Source organism: Oncorhynchus mykiss, chromosome 3, assembly GCF_013265735.2.
Source record: "Oncorhynchus mykiss isolate Arlee chromosome 3, USDA_OmykA_1.1, whole genome shotgun sequence".
NCBI lineage: Eukaryota > Metazoa > Chordata > Actinopteri > Salmoniformes > Salmonidae > Oncorhynchus > Oncorhynchus mykiss.
Window position 1 is genome coordinate 7,322,009 of NC_048567.1, and position 21,737 is coordinate 7,343,745.

The 21,737-nt window shown below is 45.5% G+C and overlaps 1 protein-coding gene across 1 annotated transcript; it reads right to left on the reverse strand.

Annotated features, from left to right (window-relative positions):
• Positions 1–1,027: 1,027 nt before the first annotated feature.
• Positions 1,028–21,275, reverse strand: LOC110536068. The gene is made up of 8 exons (XM_036975430.1): positions 20,316–21,275; positions 6,522–8,894; positions 5,222–6,086; positions 4,822–5,041; positions 4,144–4,242; positions 3,737–3,986; positions 2,419–2,535; positions 1,028–1,468 (listed from the first exon to the last, which is right to left on the reverse strand). Exons 2-8 carry the CDS (start codon positions 8,407–8,409, stop codon positions 1,311–1,313), a joined length of 3,597 nt encoding a protein of 1,198 aa, XP_036831325.1. The 5' UTR covers positions 8,410–8,894; positions 20,316–21,275; the 3' UTR covers positions 1,028–1,310.
• Between the last annotated feature and the right edge of the window lie 462 nt (positions 21,276–21,737).

Below are 21,737 nucleotides of genomic sequence, written 5' to 3' on the forward strand. Positions count from 1 at the left end.
AGTGTTGAGTAATCTACTGTAATTAATAAACCACAGAGAAAAATGAAAGAGCTAACTAACCGAATTGAGGAAGGCAGTGAATTGCCCTTCAATTTCAGGTAAATTAAATTAGAAAATATGTGCTTAGAGCTGGCACAACTCTGTATTCTACATGACAGACCCATGTGTCTGCTCTAGAAAATACATTTCTATCTGAACGTTGTGAAAAGTCACTTCTCCTGAACAGGCCCTGATGAAACCCTCAAGATAATAAAAAGACAGTACCGATAATGAGGAGATAATGACTCAGGGAAGACAGATACTAATGAAACGCAGCTTGGTTGAAATGTTATGAAGTATCACTAGCTCACTAAAGGTCACACTGGGGAGCAGAAAACAATGACTTGGCATTATTCTCTTGTTAGGGGCAGAAAAAGCTAAGCTTAGTATTACATCGGCTATAGCCTAATGCCATCTTATCACATGGTCAGGTGTCAGGGAGGGAGACCCATCCAATGAGAACCCACCCCACCAATAGCAGCGTCTTCTGACAAGTTGTGTCCTTCTGACTTGACCTGTCGCTAATTAATGAGTGATGTTAATCAATTACATTAATCAGTGTAATTCGAACGCGATGTGTCACTGAGACATGAGACATTACATAAACACATATAGGCCTATAAACTACACCTAAGGGCCTCATTGCACACATGCACTCACACACACACACACACACACACACACACACACACACACACACACACACACACACACACACGGAGGCTGGTGGGAGGAGCTATAGGAGGAATGCATAGGTGGCCAGATAATGTGATCTTCTAGCGCCCCTTGTAAGTAAAACAATGTACATTTGAGTAATTTAGCAGACGCTTTTATCCAGAGTGAGTTACAGGAGTAATTAGGGTTAAGTGCCTTGCTCAAGGGCACATCAACACATTTTACACCTAGTCGATTACTGGCCTAATGCGCTTAACCGTTTGGCTACCTGCCGCCATGTACTGTGTTTAAACAGGGACCGCTTTCAACCATGGGGTTATTGTAGGATTTATTAACTTTCCAGTCACAATATATATTACAACAGCCATATACAAACTCCTGACATTTCATCATATAAAACTGGGCCGACTAGGTATTAAAGAAACATACAGCATATTTCTACAACGTTAAATAAATGACCTCTGTATTGATCTCTGTCTCCCTCTTCATACCCTGGGTTGACCCTATATACAGACAGGCCCTCTCCTCAGTCTTTACTGGTCTCTTCAGTGCCTTGTTATAAGCATATCGAGGGTGCATATCAATGTTCATTCCTGTCACTGTGGTTTGTGAGGACGGTGTAGTACCACATCCACAGGCCCAGGGGGCAGTGTTCTGATCAAGGTCCAGGCCTCCAGCCTCCTCAGGCCCACCAAGCTCACACCCTCGATCTCCATCACCTCGTCCCCTGGAGACACCTGGTTCACTGGACCACCTGAAAGGGATGAGGGGCTTATTGTTAGTAGATGTTGACCTTGATATCTTTATCAGACACCATAACCAATGGTCTGAGCTTGGAGTTTGACACGTGTTTCTGCTGACTGAAGAGACATTCATTTGAATGACCTCAATAGAAAGGTCAGCTCCTCTACCATGTGGTGATATACAGTAAGTGTATTTGATTTATTTGGCCATTTAAAAACATAATATGTGTGGACACAATGCATTATTGCAGTTTTTAAATCACTTAAAAACGTATTTCCATTATGGTCCTCTTGAAAATACATGAAAACAGAATATTTACACAAGATGATAACATGAAAACAGAATATTTACACAAGAGGATAACATGAAAACAGAATATTTACACAAGATGATAACATGAAAACTGAATATTTACACAAGATGATAACATGAAAACTGAATATTTACACAAGATGATAACATGAAAACAGAATATTTACACAAGATGATAACATGAAAACAGAATATTTACACAAGATGATAACATGAAAACAGAATATTTACACAAGATGATAACATGAAAACAGAATATTTACACAAGATGATAACATGAAAACAGAATATTTACACAAGATGATAACATGAAAACAGAATGTTTACACAAGATGATAACATGAAAACAGAATATTTACACAAGATGATAACATGAAAACAGAATATTTACACAAGATGATAACATGAAAACAGAATATTTACACAAGATGATAACATGAAAACAGAATATTTACACAAGATGATAACATGAAAACAGAATATTTACACAAGATGATAACATGAAAACAGAATATTTACACAAGATGATAACATGAAAACAGAATACATCATTTTTTCAATAGGGGGGAAACAGCAATAGGAATAAAATAGATGATCAAGTAACGTTCATTAATACTATTATATTTTGTAGGTAGGTTGACCTCTCACCAAGGAAGAGTTTCTGTACGGTGAGGGGTTTGTCTCCCAGGCTGGAACCCACTCCTCCCTCCAGACTGAAGCCCAGGTCTCTGCTGCGCTTCTCCAGCGTCACACACACCCTCTGACCTGACACACAGGACACACACACACGGTCAAAATGACTCCCACACACACATTTGCCTACGTTCTCTGTCAAAACACCAGGTTCAGGATGATGAGAGAAGCTGTGAAAAACAACAGGTTCAGGGGGAGAAGAGAGAAGCTGTGAAAAAACAACAGGTTCAGGGTGAGAAGAGAGAAGCTGTGAAAAAACAACAGGTTCAGGATGATGAGAGAAGCTGTGAAAAACAACAGGTTCAGGGTGAGAAGAGAGAAGCTGTGGAAAACCAGCAGGTTCAGGGTGAGAAGAGAGAAGCTGTGGAAAACCAACAGGTTCAGGGTGAGAAGAGAGAAGCTGTGAAAAAACAACAGGTTCAGGATGATGAGAGAAGCTGTGAAAAACAACAGGTTCAGGGTGAGAAGAGAGAAGCTGTGGAAAACCAACAGGTTCAGGGTGTGAAGAGAGAAGCTGTGGAAAAACAACAGGTTCAGGGTGAGAAGAGAGAAGCTGTGGAAAAACAACAGGTTCAGGGTGAGAAGAGAGAAGCTGTGGAAAAACAACAGGTTCAGGGTGAGAAGAGAGAAGCTGTGAAAAAACAACAGGTTCAGGGTGAGAAGAGAGAAGCTGTGGAAAAACAACAGGTTCAGGGTGAGAAGAGAGAAGCTGTGGAAAAACAACAGGTTCAGGGTGATAAGAGAGAAGCTGTGGAAAAACAACAGGTTCAGTGTGAGAAGAGAGAAGCTGTGGAAAAACAACAGGTTCAGGGTGAGAAGAGAGAAGCTGTGGAAAAACAACAGGTTCAGGGTGATAAGAGAGAAGCTGTGGAAAAACAACAGGTTCAGGGTGAGAAGAGAGAAGCTGTGGAAAACCAACAGGTTCAGAGTGAGAAGAGAGAAGCTGTGGAAAACCAACAGGTTCAGGGTGAGAAGAGAGAAGCTGTGAAAAACGACAGGTTCAGGGTGATAAGAGAGAAGCTGTGGAAAAACAACAGGTTCAGGGTGAGAAGAGAGAAGCTGTGGAAAAACAACAGGTTCAGGGTGAGAAGAGAGAAGCTGTGGAAAAACAACAGGTTCAGGGTGAGAAGAGAGAAGCTGTGAAAAACAACAGGTTCAGGGTGAGAAGAGAGAAGCTGTGAAATGACTTTGGAACATTGATCAATGTTGTTCTGCTTTAGATAACTTTTACCACAGTTCTACTGCAATGCTCCAACCAGCTGATCCATCTCACCAGTGTTAGCAGGCTCTGTCTGTGTCCCTCCTGGACTATCAGTCACTGTTCCTCCCTTACGGGGGTCTGTTACCCCCCCTCTCCTCAAGACAACCACGCCCATCCCCTGAGTCCGCGCCCTCCTTAGTGTCCTCAGCACCTCCCAGTGGGAGGAGCCACACAGCGCTGTGCCGTTGATTGACAGGACCTTGTCTCCCTCCTGGATGGATCCCTCCTTAGCAGCCACCCCTGCCGGGAACACCTTATGGACCTGGAAGACAAACACCAGAGGTCAGAGTAGACCAGGAAGTGAAAAAACATGATGCCTAGGCTTTAGATCAGTGGGCTAATGTGGTCTTGAATTGTGTGGGCGACCTGAGTCGGTCACAGAAACATGGAAGCATTGGTACTAGTTGAGTAGTACTCACAATGACAGGTTTGTTCTGGTCCACTCCTCCTGCCATGGTGAAGCCCAGTCCCACACCAACATCCTTATGGAGAACCACCACCTGGACATCCTCATAGTTCTATAGAGCGGGGAGAGAGAGTGAGGGGGATAGAACAGCAACAGCACAAGATGGCAGTTGAGCATTGACAAATACTGATGCTATTATTAATGCTAATTCAAATGGAATAACACTCATGTAATGTTTTAGCTGGTTGTTTAGTCTGGCATAGTGAAGATAGTTGTGGTACCTGCAGCGTTGTGTCCCCCAGGCTCTTTACGTAATGTTTTAGCTGGTTGTTTAGTCTGGCATAGTGAAGATAGTTGTGGTACCTGCAGCGTTGTGTCCCCCAGGCTCTTTACGTAATGTTTTAGCTGGTTGTTTAGTCTGGTATAGTGAAGATAGTTGTGGTACCTGCAGCGTTGTGTCCCCCAGGCTCTTTACGTAATGTTTTAGCTGGTTGTTTAGTCTGGTATAGTGAAGATAGTTGTGGTACCTGCAGCGTTGTGTCCCCCAGGCTCTTTACGTAATGTTTTAGCTGGTTGTTTAGTCTGGTATAGTGAGGATAGTTGTGGTACCTGCAGCGTTGTGTCCCCCAGGCTCTTTACGTAATGTTTTAGCTGGTTGTTTAGTCTGGTATAGTGAAGATAGTTGTGGTACCTGCAGCGTTGTGTCCCCCAGGCTCTTTACGTCGTCCAGCAGGCGGTTCAGCTCATCACTGCCCAGGACAGACACACAGGACAATGCCGACACGTCAGACGACAGGCTGGCTGACCGGCTGGCTGACCGGCTGGCTGACCGGCTGGACGGCCACTCCTCACTGTCAGAGGAAGACTGGGGATCATAGTCCACCTCTCCAAAGTTACACAGCTCTGCCAGACTGAGAGAGAGACATAGTGGGGGAATAAACTCAAAGATAAAGTTGAATAATTAGATAAAAACAAGTAACAGGTAGCCTGACAATAATCCCACCTTTCTAGCTGTTAATGAACTTTTAAACATGGTGCTTGTTGTGTTAGCGTAGTATTTTCATCATCAGTTGAAAACAGAAGTGACCCACCTGAGAGAGAAGCTCCTGCGATGTGATTGGCTCATGGCGCTGGTGACGGTCACCGACGATTCAGCAGAGTCTGAGTCGTAGGTGGAGTCTGAGTCCTTCTCTGTACCTTCATCATCAATATCCTCATCACTCCATCCCCCTTCCTCTGAGTTCCATCGAGCCAGAGTGGGGAGGAGCGGTAGGCTGTTGGGGGAGGAGGAGGTGAGGGGAAGGGACAGGGAATCCCTCCCCAGGCCAGAGTGTGAGACTGGGATAGCAGGGTCAGTAGTGACCCTACCCTGGGCTGTGTGTGTGGAGACTGGAGGGTTCTTTAGGTCAGCTAGACCTGAATCTACACCCTGTTGGTGTTTAGGCTGCAGGGAAGTAGTGGGGAGGTGTGGGGAGGTGGGAGGTGTGTTCTGGGGGTGGAAGGGGGAGTTCTGGGGGGTGTTGGTTGGTGTCTTGTCGTCATCGCTCACTGGAGATGGCAGGTTAGGTGAGTCTCTATTGTGAGGCCTCCTAGACTGGTCAGGGCCACCTAGAACGTCATCGGAGTTGTTCACAGAGTTAGACAGCTGGGAGGATGAAGTATCCTTGGCAGTGACTGTAGTAGTCTTTGTGTTGGTGCCTCTCCTACTCCAGTCCTGGGGTGTGACTGTGTGATTGGGGAGGTCTGGCTCATCAATGGAAAAGTCTTTCAGAGTGTCTCTGGTGGTTTTGCCATTCAGAGGGATGTCTAGTTTACCCCCGAGGTTGGAAAACGTACCAGAGACAACAGCATTCTCCCCCACTTCCCCTGTCTCCCCCACTCCTCCCGTCTCCCCAACTTCCCCTGTCTCCCCCACTCCTCCCGTCTCCCCCACTCTGCCTATCTCCCCCACTTCCCCTGTCTCCCCCACTCCCCCTGTCTCCCCCACTTCCCCTGTCTCCCCCACTCCTCCCGTCTCCCCCACTCCCCCTGTCTCCCTCACTCCTCCCGTCTCCCCCACTCCCCCTGTCTCCCTCACTCCCCGTACTAACCCTCTATAAACCACTCTGCCTATCTCCCCCACTCCCCCGCTCTCCCCTACTCCCCCTCTCTCCCCCACTCCCTGTACTAACCCTCTATAAACCACTCTGCCTATCTCCCCCACTCCCCCGCTCTCCCCTACTCCCCCTCTCTCCCCCACTCCCTGTACTAAACCTCTATAAACCACTCTGCCTATCTCCCCCACTCCCCCCGTCTCCCCCACTCCTCCCGTCTCCCCCACTCCCCCTGTCTCCCCCACTCCCCCTGTCTCCCCCACTCCCCCCATCTCCCCCACTCCCCCTCTCTCCCTGCTCCCCAGCCTCACCTCATCCACTGACATAGACCTCAGCGCCCACCCTCTATGAGCCTTCCTCTCTTCTCTCACTACCTCACTTCCTCTCCCTCCACCAAGTGCTTTATCTGGCACACTCTTCCTTACCCCTTCTCCTTCTCCTCGTCCTCTCCCCCCATCCATAATTACAATCCCTCCCTCTCTTCCTCCTCTCCCTCTCTCCCATACTCCCCCCACCCCGCGTACCTGTCTATCCAACCCACTCTTCCTGACCCCCTCTCCAGACTCACTGAGCTGTTCCGGGACAGAGAAAGCCCGTCTGGGCTTCAGGTAGTTGGGCACTGGGACCTGAGATGTCTGTGTCAGAGCTTCAAATTGGTGGATCTTGTTCCTCACACTGGCTGCAGAGGGCACTACCAGTTTCCCAGGTAACTTGGTATTTTCTGTGTTCTGTAATGTTATCCTCTGTGGGGTGTTGGCTTCAAACACATCTTCTGACAGGCTCTGTTCCCTGGCCACGCCTCTACCAGGGGTCTTGCTCCTGTCATAGGTGTCAATTTTCCCATTAAGCTGATTGGTCAGGAGGGGGTTTGACCCTGTGGTGATCCCTACTCCGGACGTTGTGATAGGCTGAGAGTCCCTGGTGGGTGTCACTGATAGTCTGTGCTGGGGGAGAAAGACTTCAGCGTTATCTCTCCCTCGCTTCTCCACCTCCTTTTTCTTGTGTCCTTTTCCTTCGACATCAGTCCATTTCTCTTTTTCCTGAGCCATGCTCCCCACCCTTACTCTCTCCTTTTCGCTGTCTTCACTACTTCCACTCTTTTTGCCCACAGTGTTTGTCACCTCCTTTTTCCCTCTCTCCTGTTTGTCTTCTAATGGAGGGGATAGTGAGGGGTCCCTAATGCACACTGATGACCCCTCCACTAAGGGTGTGTGTGAGGGTTTGTATGAGAGTGTGGGTGTGGTACACCCTGACACTGGAGACAGTGAGGGGCTCAAACCAGACACCTTGACTGCACTATGCTGATGTCTCTGTGGTGTGTGTGTAGTGTGTGTGGTGTTCTGTTCTACCAGGGGTGTGTGTGTGGTGTTCTGTTCTACTAGGGGTGTGTGTGAGAGCAGGCCGTTCCTCTCCCCCCTGGATAATCCACTGAGGGGGGAGGAAACGGGGGAGGAGAGGGGGGAGACAAAGACAGAGTCTGTGGTGGACATCCTGCGATTGGCTGCTGTATCCCCCCCATCCCTCTCCAATAGAGACCAGTCTCCTACCGGTGCTGAGAGACGCTTGGTTCTGGTTGAGTCCTTCACATCTCTGTTAGTAGCTTTATCAGTTCCAGTAGTCCCATAGAGCTTCTGTATCCGGTCCCAGATACTCTGACCCCTGGAGGATCCAAGAGATCCACCGGCTGGTTTTCTGGTTCCAGACCCAGGACCAGGACTAGAACTCAGCCTGGTGGGGAGGGACTGGCCCCCACTGGCCCTCTCCAGAGATATAGCCACATACGCTAGACCCACAGGGGACACCCCTTCACCAAGGGAACACCCTGACCCCCGAACGGGGCTCCTCACTTCCCCTGGTCCAACTGAGTTAAAGGCCTTCACCCTGGACAACACATTGCTCTCTCCTGCCCTCCTACTCTCCAAACTCTCTGCTCGTTTAAGTGTGGACCCCCCTAGGTTCCCAGAAAACCTCAGCAGCCCAGTCCTGAGCCCCTCGCCAGGGCTAGCCCCCCTTCCACTCCAGTCTAAACTCTTACTCCTTTTGGGCAGGTTTAGCCTTCTCCACTCTGTCCTGCCCCTGTCTCCAGCCAACTTCCCTGCAATGCCACAGTTTCCTCCCCTGTCACTGCCATCCTCTGGGATCACGTCCCTCACACCACCATTCTGTCTCAACTGTCCGGTGGCCATTGTGGAGCCTGTTGTGTATTTCCCCTCACTGGGGAATGGGTCCAGTGCGAGTTGAATTATTCCAAATGTAGTATGTAGTAAAAGGTGACAGTTTAAGAATCCCAGTAATCCTTTTTGCAGAGTTTAACCACAGGTCAAAATCATCACAGAAGTCTTCGACAGCAGCACAGGCCTGGTAGCAGCACAGGTCTGGAAGGAAAGGTGTTTGTCTGCCCCAGCAGAAACGTCAGAGTGGTTGAACTGCAATCTTCTCATGTTTGGGGCTCCAGATATCAACAGACACTCACTTGTATATCCACAGGTTTGAGATTCCATCCATGAAGATTCTCTGCATTTCTGTCTCCCACACACTCAGAGATGATTGTTAGTTCTACTTCCCTCCCTCTCTGTCCATTCCTCTCTGTGGTGTCGGCTCCAGTAGTCAAACAGAGGTCCTCAGCAGTGAAGTTTTCCTGGGTGAGCGGTCACACACAAGCCTCAGAACACTGAAAACATAAAGAAATATATCATATGTCAAATGTTATGTTTTGTTATATTTACATATGAAAAACATTGCATATTTTTACTGAGAAAATTCCATCTTTGAAATGAAATGGTTAGGAATGCTGAGGTAACGGTATTCTGGACACTATGGTCAAATGTAATGATACAGTACAGTTAGTAGCACACAGTAGCCAGATTACAGTCATCAGAGATATGTATATATATATATATATATATATATATATATATATATATATATAGAGAGAGAGAGAGAGATATGTGTATGTATATATATATATATATATATAGATAATATATATATATATATATAGATACAGTGCCTTGCGAAAGTATTCGGCCCCCTTGAACTTTGCGACCTTTTGCCACATTTCAGGCTTCAAACATAAAGATATAAAACTGTATTTTTTTGTGAAGAATCAACAACAAGTGGGACACAATCATGAAGTGGAACGACATTTATTGGATATTTCAAACTTTTTTAACAAATCAAAAACTGAAAAATTGGGCGTGCAAAATTATTCAGCCCCTTTACTTTCAGTGCAGCAAACTCTCTCCAGAAGTTCAGTGAGGATCTCTGAATGATCCAATGTTGACCTAAATGACTAATGATGATAAATACAATCCACCTGTGTGTAATCAAATCTCCGTATAAATGCACCTGCACCGTGATAGTCTCAGAGGTCCGTTAAAAGCGCAGAGAGCATCATGAAGAACAAGGAACACACCAGGCAGGTCCGAGATACTGTTGTGAAGAAGTTTAAAGCCGGATTTGGATACAAAAAGATTTCCCAAGCTTTAAACATCCCAAGGAGCACTGTGCAAGCGATAATATTGAAATGGAAGGAGTATCAGACCACTGCAAATCTACCAAGACCTGGCCGTCCCTCTAAACTTTCAGCTCATACAAGGAGAAGACTGATCAGAGATGCAGCCTAGAGGCCCACAATCATGAAGTGGAACGACATTTATTGGATATTTCAAACTTTTTTAACAAATCAAAAACTGAAAAATTGAGCGTGCAAAATTATTCAGCCCCCTTAAGTTAATACTTTGTAGCGCCACCTTTTGCTGCGATTACAGCTGTAAGTCGCTTGGGGTATGTCTCTATCAGTTTTGCACATCGAGAGACTGAAATTTTTTCCCATTCCTCCTTGCAAAACAGCTCGAGCTCAGTGAGGTTGGATGGAGAGCATTTGTGAACAGCAGTTTTCAGTTCTTTCCACAGATTCTCGATTGGATTCAGGTCTGGACTTTGACTTGGCCATTCTAACACCTGGATATGTTTATTTTTGAACCATTCCATTGTAGATTTTGCTTTATGTTTTGGATCATTGTCTTGTTGGAAGACAAATCTCCGTCCCAGTCTCAGGTCTTTTGCAGACTCCATCAGGTTTTCTTCCAGAATGGTCCTGTATTTGGCTCCATCCATCTTCCCATCAATTTTAACCATCTTCCCTGTCCCTGCTGAAGAAAAGCAGGCCCAAACCATGATGCTGCCACCACCATGTTTGACAGTGGGGATGGTGTGTTCAGCTGTGTTGCTTTTACGCCAAACATAACGTTTTGCATTGTTGCCAAAAAGTTCAATTTTGGTTTCATCTGACCAGAGCACCTTCTTCCACATGTTTGGTGTGTCTCCCAGGTGGCTTGTGGCAAACTTTAAACGACACTTTTTATGGATATCTTTAAGAAATGGCTTTCTTCTTGCCACTCTTCCATAAAGGCCAGATTTGTGCAATATACAACTGATTGTTGTCCTATGGACAGAGTCTCCCACCTCAGCTGTAGATCTCTGCAGTTCACCCAGAGTGATCATTGGCCTCTTGGGTGCATCTCTGATCAGTCTTCTCCTTGTATGAGCTGAAAGTTTAGAGGGACGGCCAGGTCTTGGTAGATTTGCAGTGGTCTGATACTCCTTCCATTTCAATATTATCGCTTGCACAGTGCTCCTTGGGATGTTTAAAGCTTGGGAAATCTTTTTCTATCCAAATCCGGCTTTAAACTTCTTCACAACAGTATCTCGGACCTGCCTGGTGTGTTCCTTGTTCTTCATGATGCTCTCTGCGCTTTTAACGGACCTCTGAGACTATCACAGTGCAGGTGCATTTATACGGAGACTTGATTACACACAGGTGGATTGTATTTATCATCATTAGTCATTTATGTCAACATTGGATCATTCAGAGATCCTCACTGAACTTCTGGAGAGAGTTTGCTGCACTGAAAGTAAAGGGGCTGAATAATTTTGCACGCCCAATTTTTCAGTTTTTGATTTGTTAAAAAAGTTTGAAATATCCAATAAATGTCGTTCCACTTCATGATTGTGTCCCACTTGTTGTTGATTCTTCACAAAAAAATACAGTTTTATATCTTTATGTTTGAAGCCTGAAATGTGGCAAAAGGTCGCAAAGTTCAAGGGGGCCAAATACTTTCGCAAGGCACTGTATACATATATATATATGTACATATATATATATATATATCTTGCTCTCTCTATATATCTCTCTCTCGCTCGCTCTCTCTCTCTCTCTCTCTCTCTCTCTCTCTATATATATATATATATATATATATATCTCTCTCTCTCGCTCTCTCTATAATCGCAGACGAGGAGACAGAAAGAGACAGACGAGGAGACAGAAAGAGACAGACGAGGAGACAGAAAGAGACAGACGAGGAGGCAGAAAGAGACAGACGAGGAGGCAGAAAGAGACAGACGAGGTGACAGAAAGAGACAGACGAGGAGGCAGAAAGAGACAGACGAGGAGACCGAAAGAGACAGAAAGAGACAGACGAGGAGACAGAAAGAGACAGACGAGGAGACAGAAAGAGACAGACGAGGAGACAGAAAGAGACAGACGAGGAGACAGAAAGAGACAGACGAGGAGACAGAAAGAGACAGACGAGGAGGCAGAAAGAGACAGACGAGGAGACAGAAAGAGACAGACGAGGAGGCAGAAAGAGACAGACGAGGAGGCAGAAAGAGACAGACGAGGAGACAGAAAGAGACAGACAAGGAGGCAGAAAGAGAGATAAAAGAGAGACAGAAAAGGAGATGACAGAAAGAGACAGCGATAGAGATAGAAAGAGACAGAGACAAGGAGACAGAAAGAGACAGACAAGGAGGCAGAAAGAGAGATAAAAGAGAGACAGAAAAGGAGATGACAGAAAGAGACAGCGATAGAGATAGAAAGAAGACAAAAATACAGAAAGAGAGATATATAAAGAAACGAAAGTGACAAAAAACGAATGAAAAAAACAATTAAGTTGAAAAACAGGACATTCCAAACTCTATAGTAAGTCTCCATCCAACTACCATCTCAGTGAAGTGAGGTTACCTCATCAGTGAAACTCTGCTGCCTTCCATACATTCCCCTCATACTGACTCAATGAGTCCATTCACATAGAGGTCTCCCTCTCCACACACACACTCACCACCTAAACACCTCACTTGAATGGGTATGTCCTAACAGCTGTTTACACTAGAAACATGTCCTGGGTCAGCTGGACTGGTGACAACCTAAAATCAAACTGGAAAAACCAGTCAGACAACAATTCACTCTGACACTAGGAAACAATGTATTACACAGATACAGCCTAATCTCTCTCTTTCCTTCTTTCTCTCTCTGGTTCTCTCTCGCACACACACACGCATATACATGCACTCTCTCGTCAAATAAAACAATCAAAACACAGACAGAGATTCAAAGTGCTCCACAAAGGGCTCAGTCAAACAGAGTTGAATGTGATCAGATAAGATTGTAACAGAAGCGGAACTGAGTGAAACTGCTTTCCATGCAGTTTGTATGGGCACTGCTTTCAGATGGAGCTACTGGTATCTACACTGTCACCACCGTAGGGTACGGAGGACTTGCTGTTAGAACAATAGCATGGTGATGGACTTCTATACAAAGCCACTCAGTATATGGGGGCCCGTGTGGGAATTAGACCCTCAACTCTAGTGTTGCAATCAGCATGTTCCAACCTACTGAACCACCAGTTTATTTACTAATCTATTTACCGTCAGTACAAGATGGGTATCAAATCATACTTTATTTGTCACATGTGCCAAATACAACAGGTATTCATTTCACCTTACCGTGAAATGGTTACTTACAAGCCCTTAACCAACAGTGCAGTTCAAAAAGAGTTAAGAAAATATTTACCAAACTAAAGGGGAAAAAAGAAGGAAAACACGAGGCTATATACAGGGGGTACCGAGTCAGTGTGTGGGGGTACAGGTTAGAGGTCATTTGTACACGTAGGTAGGGGTGAAGTGACTATGCATAGATAATAAACAGCCAGTAGCAGCAGTGTACAAAACAAATGGAGGGGGTCAATGTAAATAGTCCGGTGGCCACTTGATTAATTGTTCAGCAGTCTTATGGCTTGGGGGTAGAAGCTGTTAAGGAGGCTTTTGGTCCTAGACTTGGCACTCCAGTACCGCTTGCCGTGTGATGGTAGAGAAAATAGTCTATGACTTGGGTGACTGGAGTCTCTGACAATTTTATGGGCTTTCCTCTGACACCGCCTATTATATAGTTCCTGGATTGCAGGAAGCTTGGCCCCAGTTATGTACTGGGCCGTAAGCATTAACCTCTGTAGCGTCTTATGGTCAGATGCCCGAGCAGTTGCCATACTAGGCAGTGATGCAACCGGTCAGGATGCTCTCGATGGTGCAGCTGTAGAACTTTTTGAGGACCTGGGGACCCATGACAAATATTTTCAGTCTCCTGAGGGGGAAAATGTTTTTCCGTGCACTCTTCACAACTGTCTTGGTGTGTTTTGACCATGATAGATCGTTGGTGATGTGGACACCAAGGAACTCGAAACTCTCGACCCGCTCCACTACAGCCCCGTTGATGTTAATGGGGGCCTATTCAGCCCGCCTTTTCCTGTAGTCCACGATCAGCTCCTTAGTCTTGCGCACACTGAGGGAGAGGTTGTTGTCCTGGCACCACACGGACAGTTCTCTGACCCCCTCCCTATAGGCTGTCTCATCATTGTCGGTGATCAGGCCTACCACTGTTGTGTCGTCAGCAAACTTAATGATGGTGTTGGAGTCGAGTTTGGCCACACAGTCGTGGGTGAACAGGGAGTACAGGAGGGGACTAAGTACACACCCCTGAGGGGCCCCAGTGTTGAGAATCAGAGTGACAGACGTGTTGATGCCTACCCTTACCACCTGGAGGCGGCCCGTCAGGAAGTCCAGGATCCAGTTGCAGAGGGAGGTGTTTAGTTCCAGGGTCCTTAGCTTATTGATGAGCTTCGTGGGCACTATGGTGTTGAACGTTGAGCTACAGTCAATGAATAGCATTCTCACGTAGGTGTTAATTTTGTCCAGGTGGGAAAGGGCAGTGTGGAGTGTGATTGAGATTGCGTAATCTGTGAATCTGTTGGGGCAGTATGCGAATTGGAATGAGTCTAGGGTTTCCGGGAGGATGCTGTTGACGTGAGTCAAGATCAGCCTTTCAAAGCACTTCATGGTTACCGACGTGAGTGCACTGGGGTGGTAATCATTTATGCAGGTTACCTTTGCTTCCTTGGGCACAGGGACTATGGTGGTCTGCTTGAAACATGTAGGTATTACAGACTCAGTCAGGGAGAGGTTGAACATTTCGGTGAAGAAACCTGTCAGTTGGTCCGGCATGCTTTGAGTACACGTCCTGGTAATCCATCTGGCCCCGCGGCTTTGTGAATGTTGACCTGTTTAAGGTCTTGCTCAAGAGCGTTATCACACAGTCATCTAGAACAGCTGGTGCTCTCGTACATGCTTCAGTGTTGCTTGCCTCGAAGCGAGCATAAAAGGCATTTAGCTCATCTGGTAGGCTCGCATCAATGGGCAGCTCGCGTCTGGGTTTCCCTTTGTAATCCGTAATAGTTTTCAATCCCTGCCACATCCGACGAGCGTCATAGCCGGTGTAGTAGGACTCAATCTAAATCCTGTATTGACGCTTTGCTTGTTTGATGGTTCGTCTGAGGGCATAGACAAATTTCTTATAGGCATCCGGATTAGTGTCCCGCTCTTTGAAAGCGGCAGCTCTAGCCTTTAGCTCAATGCGGATGTTGCCTGTAATCCATGGTTGGCTATGTATGTACGGTCAATGTGGGGATGACGTCGTCGATGCACTTATTGATGAAGCCGATGACTGAGGTGGTATACTCCTCAATGCCATTGGATGAATCTCGGAACATATTCCAGTATGTGCTAGCAAAACAGTCCTGTAGCGTAGCATCAAGCCTTTCGTTTTTGCTTGTAAGCAGGAATCAGGAGGATAGAATTATGGACATACAGTGGGGCAAAAAAGTATTTAGTCAGCCACCAATTGTGCAAGTTCTCCCACTTAAAAAGATGAGAGGTCTGTAATTTTCATCATAGGTACACTTCAACTATGACAGACAAAATAAGTTAAAAATTCCAGAAAATCACATTGTAGGATTTTTAATGAATTTATTTGCAAATTATGGTGGAAAATATGTATTTGGTCACCTACAAACAAGCAAGATTTCTGGCTCTCACAGACCTGTAACTTCTTCTTTAAGAGGCTCCTCTGTCCTCCACTCGTTACCTGTATTAATGGCACCTGTTTGAACTTGTTATCAGTATAAAAGACACCTGTCCACAACCTCAAACAGTCACACTCCAAACTCCACTATGGCCAAGACCAAAGATCTGTCAAAGGACTACAGAAACAAAATTGTAGACCTGCACCATGCTTGGAAGACTGAATCTGCAATAGGTAAGCAGCTTGGTTTGAAGAAATCAACTGTGGGAGCAATTATTAGGAAATGGAAGACATACAAAACCACTGATAATCTCCCTCGATCTGGGGCTCCACGCAAGATCTCACCACGTGGGGTCAAAATTATCACAAGAACGGTGAGCAAAAATCCCAGAACCACACGGGGGGACCTAGTGAATGACCTACAGAGAGCTGGGACCAAAGTAACAAAGCCTACCATAAGTAACACACTACGCCACCAGGGACTCAAATCCTGCAGTGCCAGACGTGTCCCCCTGCTTAAACCAGTACATGTCCAGGCCCGTCTGAAGTGTGCTAGAGAGCATTTGGATGATCCAGAAGAAGATTGGGAGAATGTCATATGGTCAGATCAAACCAAAATATAACTTCTTGGTAAAAACTCAACTCATCGTGTTTGGAGGACAAAGAATGCTGAGTTGCATCCAAAGAACACCATACCTACTGTGAAGCATGGGGGTGGAAACATCATGCTTTGGGGCTGTTTTTCTGCAAAGGGACCAGGACGACTGATCCTTGTAAAGGAAAGAATGAATGGGGCCATGTATCGTGAGATTTTGAGTGAAAACCTCCTTCAATCAGCAAGGGCATTGAAGATGAAACATGGCTGGGTCTTTCAGCATGACAATGATCCCAAACATACTTATTTTCCACCATAATTTGCAAATAAATTCATAAAATATCCTACAATCTGATTTTCTGGATTTTTTTTCTAATTTTGTCTGTCATAGTTGAAGTGTACATATGATGAAAATTACTGGCCTCTCTCATCTTTTTAAGTGGGAGAACTTGCAGAATTGGTGGCTGGCTAAATACTTTTTTTGCCCCACTGTATTTGCCAAATGGAGGGTGAAGGAGAGCTTTGTATGCATCTCTGTTTGTGGAGTAAAGGTGGTCTAGAGGTTTTTTCCTCTGGTTGCACATGTGACATGCTGGTAAATTTTTTTAAGTTTGCCTGCATTAAAGTTCCCGGCCACTAGGAGCGCCGCTTCTGGGTGAGCATTTTCTTCTTTGCTTATGGCCTTATAGAGTTGGTTGAGAGCGGTCTTAGTGCCAGCATCGGTCGGTGGTGGTAAATAGATGGCTACGAATAATATAGATGAGAACTCTCTTGGTAGATAGTGTGGTCTACAGTTTATCATAAGGTTCTCTACCTCAAGCGAGCAATACCTCAAGACTTTAATATTAGACATCGCGCACTAGTTGTTATTCACAAAAAGACACACACCCCCACCCCTCGTCTTCTCTGTTCTGCCGGTGCATTGAAAATCCCTCCAGCTCTATATTATCTGTGTTGTCGTTCAGCCACGACTCGTGAAACATAAGATATTACAGTTCTTAATGTTCTTTTGGTAGGATAATCGTAATTGTAGGTCATCAATTTTATTTTCCAATGATTGCATGTTAGCAAGTAGAACTGATGGCAGCGGAAGTTTACTCGTTCGCCTACGGATCCTCAAAAAGCAGCCTGATCTGCATGCTCTTACGTCTTCTCTTCACACAAATGACGGGAATCTGGGCCTGTTAGAACAACATACTCTCCTGTCTGTACAACATACTCTCCTGTCTGTACAACATACTCTCCTGTCTGTACAACATACTCTCCTGTCTGTACAACATACTCTCCTGTCTGTACAAGACACCCTATTCTCAGCACAAGACACCCTACTCTCAGCACAATACACTCTACTCTCCACTCTACACTCAGCACAAGACACCCTACTCTCAGCACAAGATACCCTACTCTTAGCACAAGATACCCTACTCTCAGCACAAGATACCCTACTCTCAGTACAAGATACCCTACTCTCAGTACAAGATACCCTACTCTCAGTACAAGATACCCTACTCTCAGCACAAGATACCCTACTCTCAGCACAATATACCCTACTCTCAGCACAAGATACCCTACTCTCAGCACAAGATACCCTACTCTCAGCACAAGATACCCTACTCTCAGCACAAGATACTCTACTCTCAGCACAAGATACCCTACTCTCAGCACAATATACCCTACTCTCAGCACAAGATACCCTACTCTCAGCACAAGATACCCTACTCTCAGCACAAGATACCCTACTCTCAGCACAAGATACCCTACTCTCAGCACAAGATACCCTACTCTCAGCACAAGATACCCTACTCTCAGCACAAGATACCCTACTCTCAGCACAAGATACCCTACTCTCAGCACAAGATACTCTACTCTCAGCACAAGATACCCTACTCTCAGCACAAGATACTCTACTCTCAGTACAAGATACTCTACTCTCAGTACAATATACTATACTCTCAGTACAAGATACTATACTCTCAGTACAAGATACTGTACTCTCAGTACAAGATACTCTACTCTCAGTACAAGATACTCTACTCTCAGTACAAGATACTCTACTCTCAGTACAAGATACTATACTCTCAGTACAAGTTACTCTACTCTCAGTACAAGATACTCTACTCTCAGTACAAGATACTCTACTCTCAGTACAAGATACTCTACTCTCAGTACAAGATACTCTACTCTCAGTACAAGATACTCTACTCTCAGTACAAGATACTCTACTGTCAGTACACTCTTAGAAAAAGGGTTCCAAAAGGGTTCTTCAGCTGTCCCCATAGGATAACACTTTTTTGTTCCAGGTAGACTGTTTTTGGTTCCAGGTATAAACCTTTTGGGTTCCATGTAGAACCCTCTGTAGAAAGGGTTACAGAGGGTTCTACATGGAACCCAAAGGTGTTCTACCTGGAACCAAAAAAGGTTATCCAAAGGTTTTCCTATGTGGACAACCCTTTTTGGTTCTAGATAGCACCTTTTTTTCTCCAAGATATCCTACTCAGTGCAAGTTACTCTACTCAATACAAGACAGATAATCTACTCACTACAAGATACCCTACTCAGTATAAGATAGTTTACTCACTATCTACTACAGTACTCACAACCAGTGAACGTTAGAGTGAAGCATCCCTTCAGTTATGGGTTCTTGACTTGTTATCCAGTCATTCACCTACAGATTGACATATAATCTCCCACTGTCAAATATTTCATCTGGGGTGTTATGCAAAGCTAACTGTCTAATGGGTGCAGACTGCTGTCATATCAGTGAACAGAATAACTGTCACCCAACTGTCACCAACCTAGCCAAAAGCAAACAGCTGAAAACATCACAGTACAACTAAGCTACATCATAATATCAGCAAGCTTGAAGATCACAAAAATGAATAAATAACGCCTATCAACAAGAAGACTAAATCCATGAGAGTGTATTAATTCCATTAAGATGGTAATGTGTGTTTTTCTATGTGTGTACCAGTTCTTTGTTTGACTCAGGTAAGTCTCCGTGTCAGTTTACAGAAACACCTGTTCTCCCAGCTCACAAAGCCTCCCACCTGCGTATCCGTTGGTAACAACATGGCCCCATTCACTCTAAAGCCAAATTAAACAAAGACACAGAAACACACCTTACCCTCAGAGAAACTTAGGAGTCCAAGCTGATCCAATCAGAAGCTGTGTTTTGGGGTAGTAGTGGGAGAGAGTACTGTTACCATCATCCTCATCCTCCTCCCAGCTCCCTCTCTCTGTGTGTTCTCTGTCATCTTTGCATTATGTATCTATACAGTAACACAAACCTACCCCACTAGTTTACCCCCCCCCCCCTCTCTCCTCCCCCTTCCATTGTTACTCCCGCCTTCCTTCTTGCTCACAGGATGGCATTCCAGACTCGCTCAGTGTGTCACCTTCTGACCATGCACACACACTTATACTGTATGTACACATGCATATGTATCGTCCCCTTCCATACACACATACAGTACAAACACATGCTGCCATTTTGTATTGATCAGTTGACCCTGAAAAGTCAGTCAGTAGATTTACAACTACACTACATGAGATGTGACGCTGTACCACACACACACACACACACACACACACACACACACACACACACACACACACACACACACACACACACACACACACACACACACACACACACACACACACACACACACACACACACACACCAAACAGCCATATCAAAATCAATCTCTCTGTCTCCCGCTGTGACATCACAGGGACAGGGTTCTGATAATGATGTGAAACTGAGAGAAGAAAAGAGAGAAAGAGGGAAAGGGAGAGAGCAAGAGAGAGCCTAATCCTTCTCAACCCACCCTAGGTAACCTTTCCAGGTGAAGCAACATTGGGAGGTATAACTCTAACTGTACAGAGTGAGAATGTTAGATTACATGAGCGGAGACCAAGCTGAGTCGGGTTACCTGTGTAATGGGGAATCAACAAAGGCTTGCATTAGGAGACCTCCACACAGCTCATATGAGCCTATACTTTCAACACTCCTTTTCCCCAGGGGAGTTACTTTTTGGAGATGTCTAAAAGATAGGTAAGACAGAGAGAGTCTTGGGGCAATGTGAGGGTTGGCCAGTTCAGGGCTCTGACTGAGATAAATAACATCAACTTATCAATAGCACAGGTCAATAGGTCTAAAGGTACTCCCACATATTGATTATATATCTGTCAGTGTGTTAAGTGTCATGTTGATGCCCACAAACAAGGCAGATCTAGACAGGACAATATCTGCATTATAAGAAATACATGAAAAGGTTGAAAATGACTTAAAAAACATTTACCTCAGACTTGTAGCTGTTCCGCTCTGTCGTCTGAAGCGTGAGCTGAGAGACTTCCTTCCTGAGGGAACAAAGAAGCGTCACACCACCGGTAGAGACATCAGTATCACACATTCATTTACATATACAGTGTCCTGTGTCCCTAACAGCATCTTTTCCTTGTCTCCTTTCTTTTATGACCACTGTCTCGTCAGCAGTATTCCTCCTTCATGACCACTGTCTCATTAGCAGTATTCCTCCTTCATGACCACTGTCTCGTCAGCAGTATTCCTCCTTCATGACCACTGTCTCGTTAGCAGTATTCCTCCTTCATGACCACTGTCTCGTTAGCAGTATTCCTCCTTCATGACCACTGTCTCGTTAGCAGTATTCCTCCTTCATGACCACTGTCTCATTAGCAGTATTCCTCCTTCATGACCACTGTCTCGTTAGCAGTATTCCTCCTTCATGACCACTGTCTCGTTAGCAGTATTCCTCCTTCATGAACACTGTCTCATTAGCAGTATTCCTCCTTCATGACCACTGTCTCGTTAGCAGTATTCCTCCTTCATGACCACTGTCTCGTTAGCAGTATTCCTCCTTCATGACCACTGTCTCGTTAGCAGTATTCCTCCTTCATGACCACTGTCTCGTCAGCAGTATTCCTCCTTCATGACCACTGTCTCGTTAGCAGTATTCCTCCTTCATGACCACTGTCTCGTTAGCAGTATTCCTCCTTCATGACCACTGTCTCGTTAGCAGTATTCCTCTTTCATGACCACTGTCTCGTTAGCAGTATTCCTCGGTTTCCTCTAGATGTTTCAGACTGCCAAGGCTGTGAAGGCAGCATGGTTTATTCTCAGTAGCAGAATGTGGTCTGAGAGGGCAGCTGAACAACCACACCGGTTTATACTGCATGGGAATATAAACAGACACAAACAGAGGCAGGCAGGCGAGCAGACATTCACTCACTCAGTCACCGTCTCACTCAGCCACCGTCTCAATCAGTCACTGTCTCACTCAGTCACTGTCTCACTCAGTCACTGTCTCAATCAGCCACTGTCTCAATCAGTCACTGTCTCACTCAGTCACTGTCTCACTCAGTCACCGTCTCACTCAGTCACCGTCTCACTCAGTCACCATCTCACTCAGTCACCGTCTCACTCAGCCACCGTCTCACTCAGTCACCGTCTCACTCAGTCACCGTCTCACTCAGTCACCGTCTCACTCAGCCACCGTCTAACTCGGTCACCGTCTCACTCAGTCACCGTCTCACTCAGTCACCGTCTCACTCAGTCACCGTTTAACTCAGTCACCGTCTCACTCAGTCACCGTCTCACTCAGCCACCGTCTCACTCAGCCACCGTCTCACTCAGTCACCGTCTCACTCAGTCACCGTCTAACTCAGTCACCGTCTCACTCAGTCACCGTCTAACTCAGTCACCG

Excerpts from the sequence above, each read along its gene's own strand:
- LOC110536068 (XM_036975430.1), bottom strand. The coding sequence starts at position 8,409 with ATGGCCACCGGACAGTTGAGACAGAATGGTGGTGTGAGGGACGTGATC. Across the intron at positions 4,243-4,821 it reads TGGGGGACACAACGCTGCAG|AACTATGAGGATGTCCAGGT; the intron begins GTACCACAACTA and ends CCCGCTCTATAG. Across the intron at positions 1,469-2,418 it reads CGTACAGAAACTCTTCCTTG|GTGGTCCAGTGAACCAGGTG; the intron begins GTGAGAGGTCAA and ends CATCCCTTTCAG.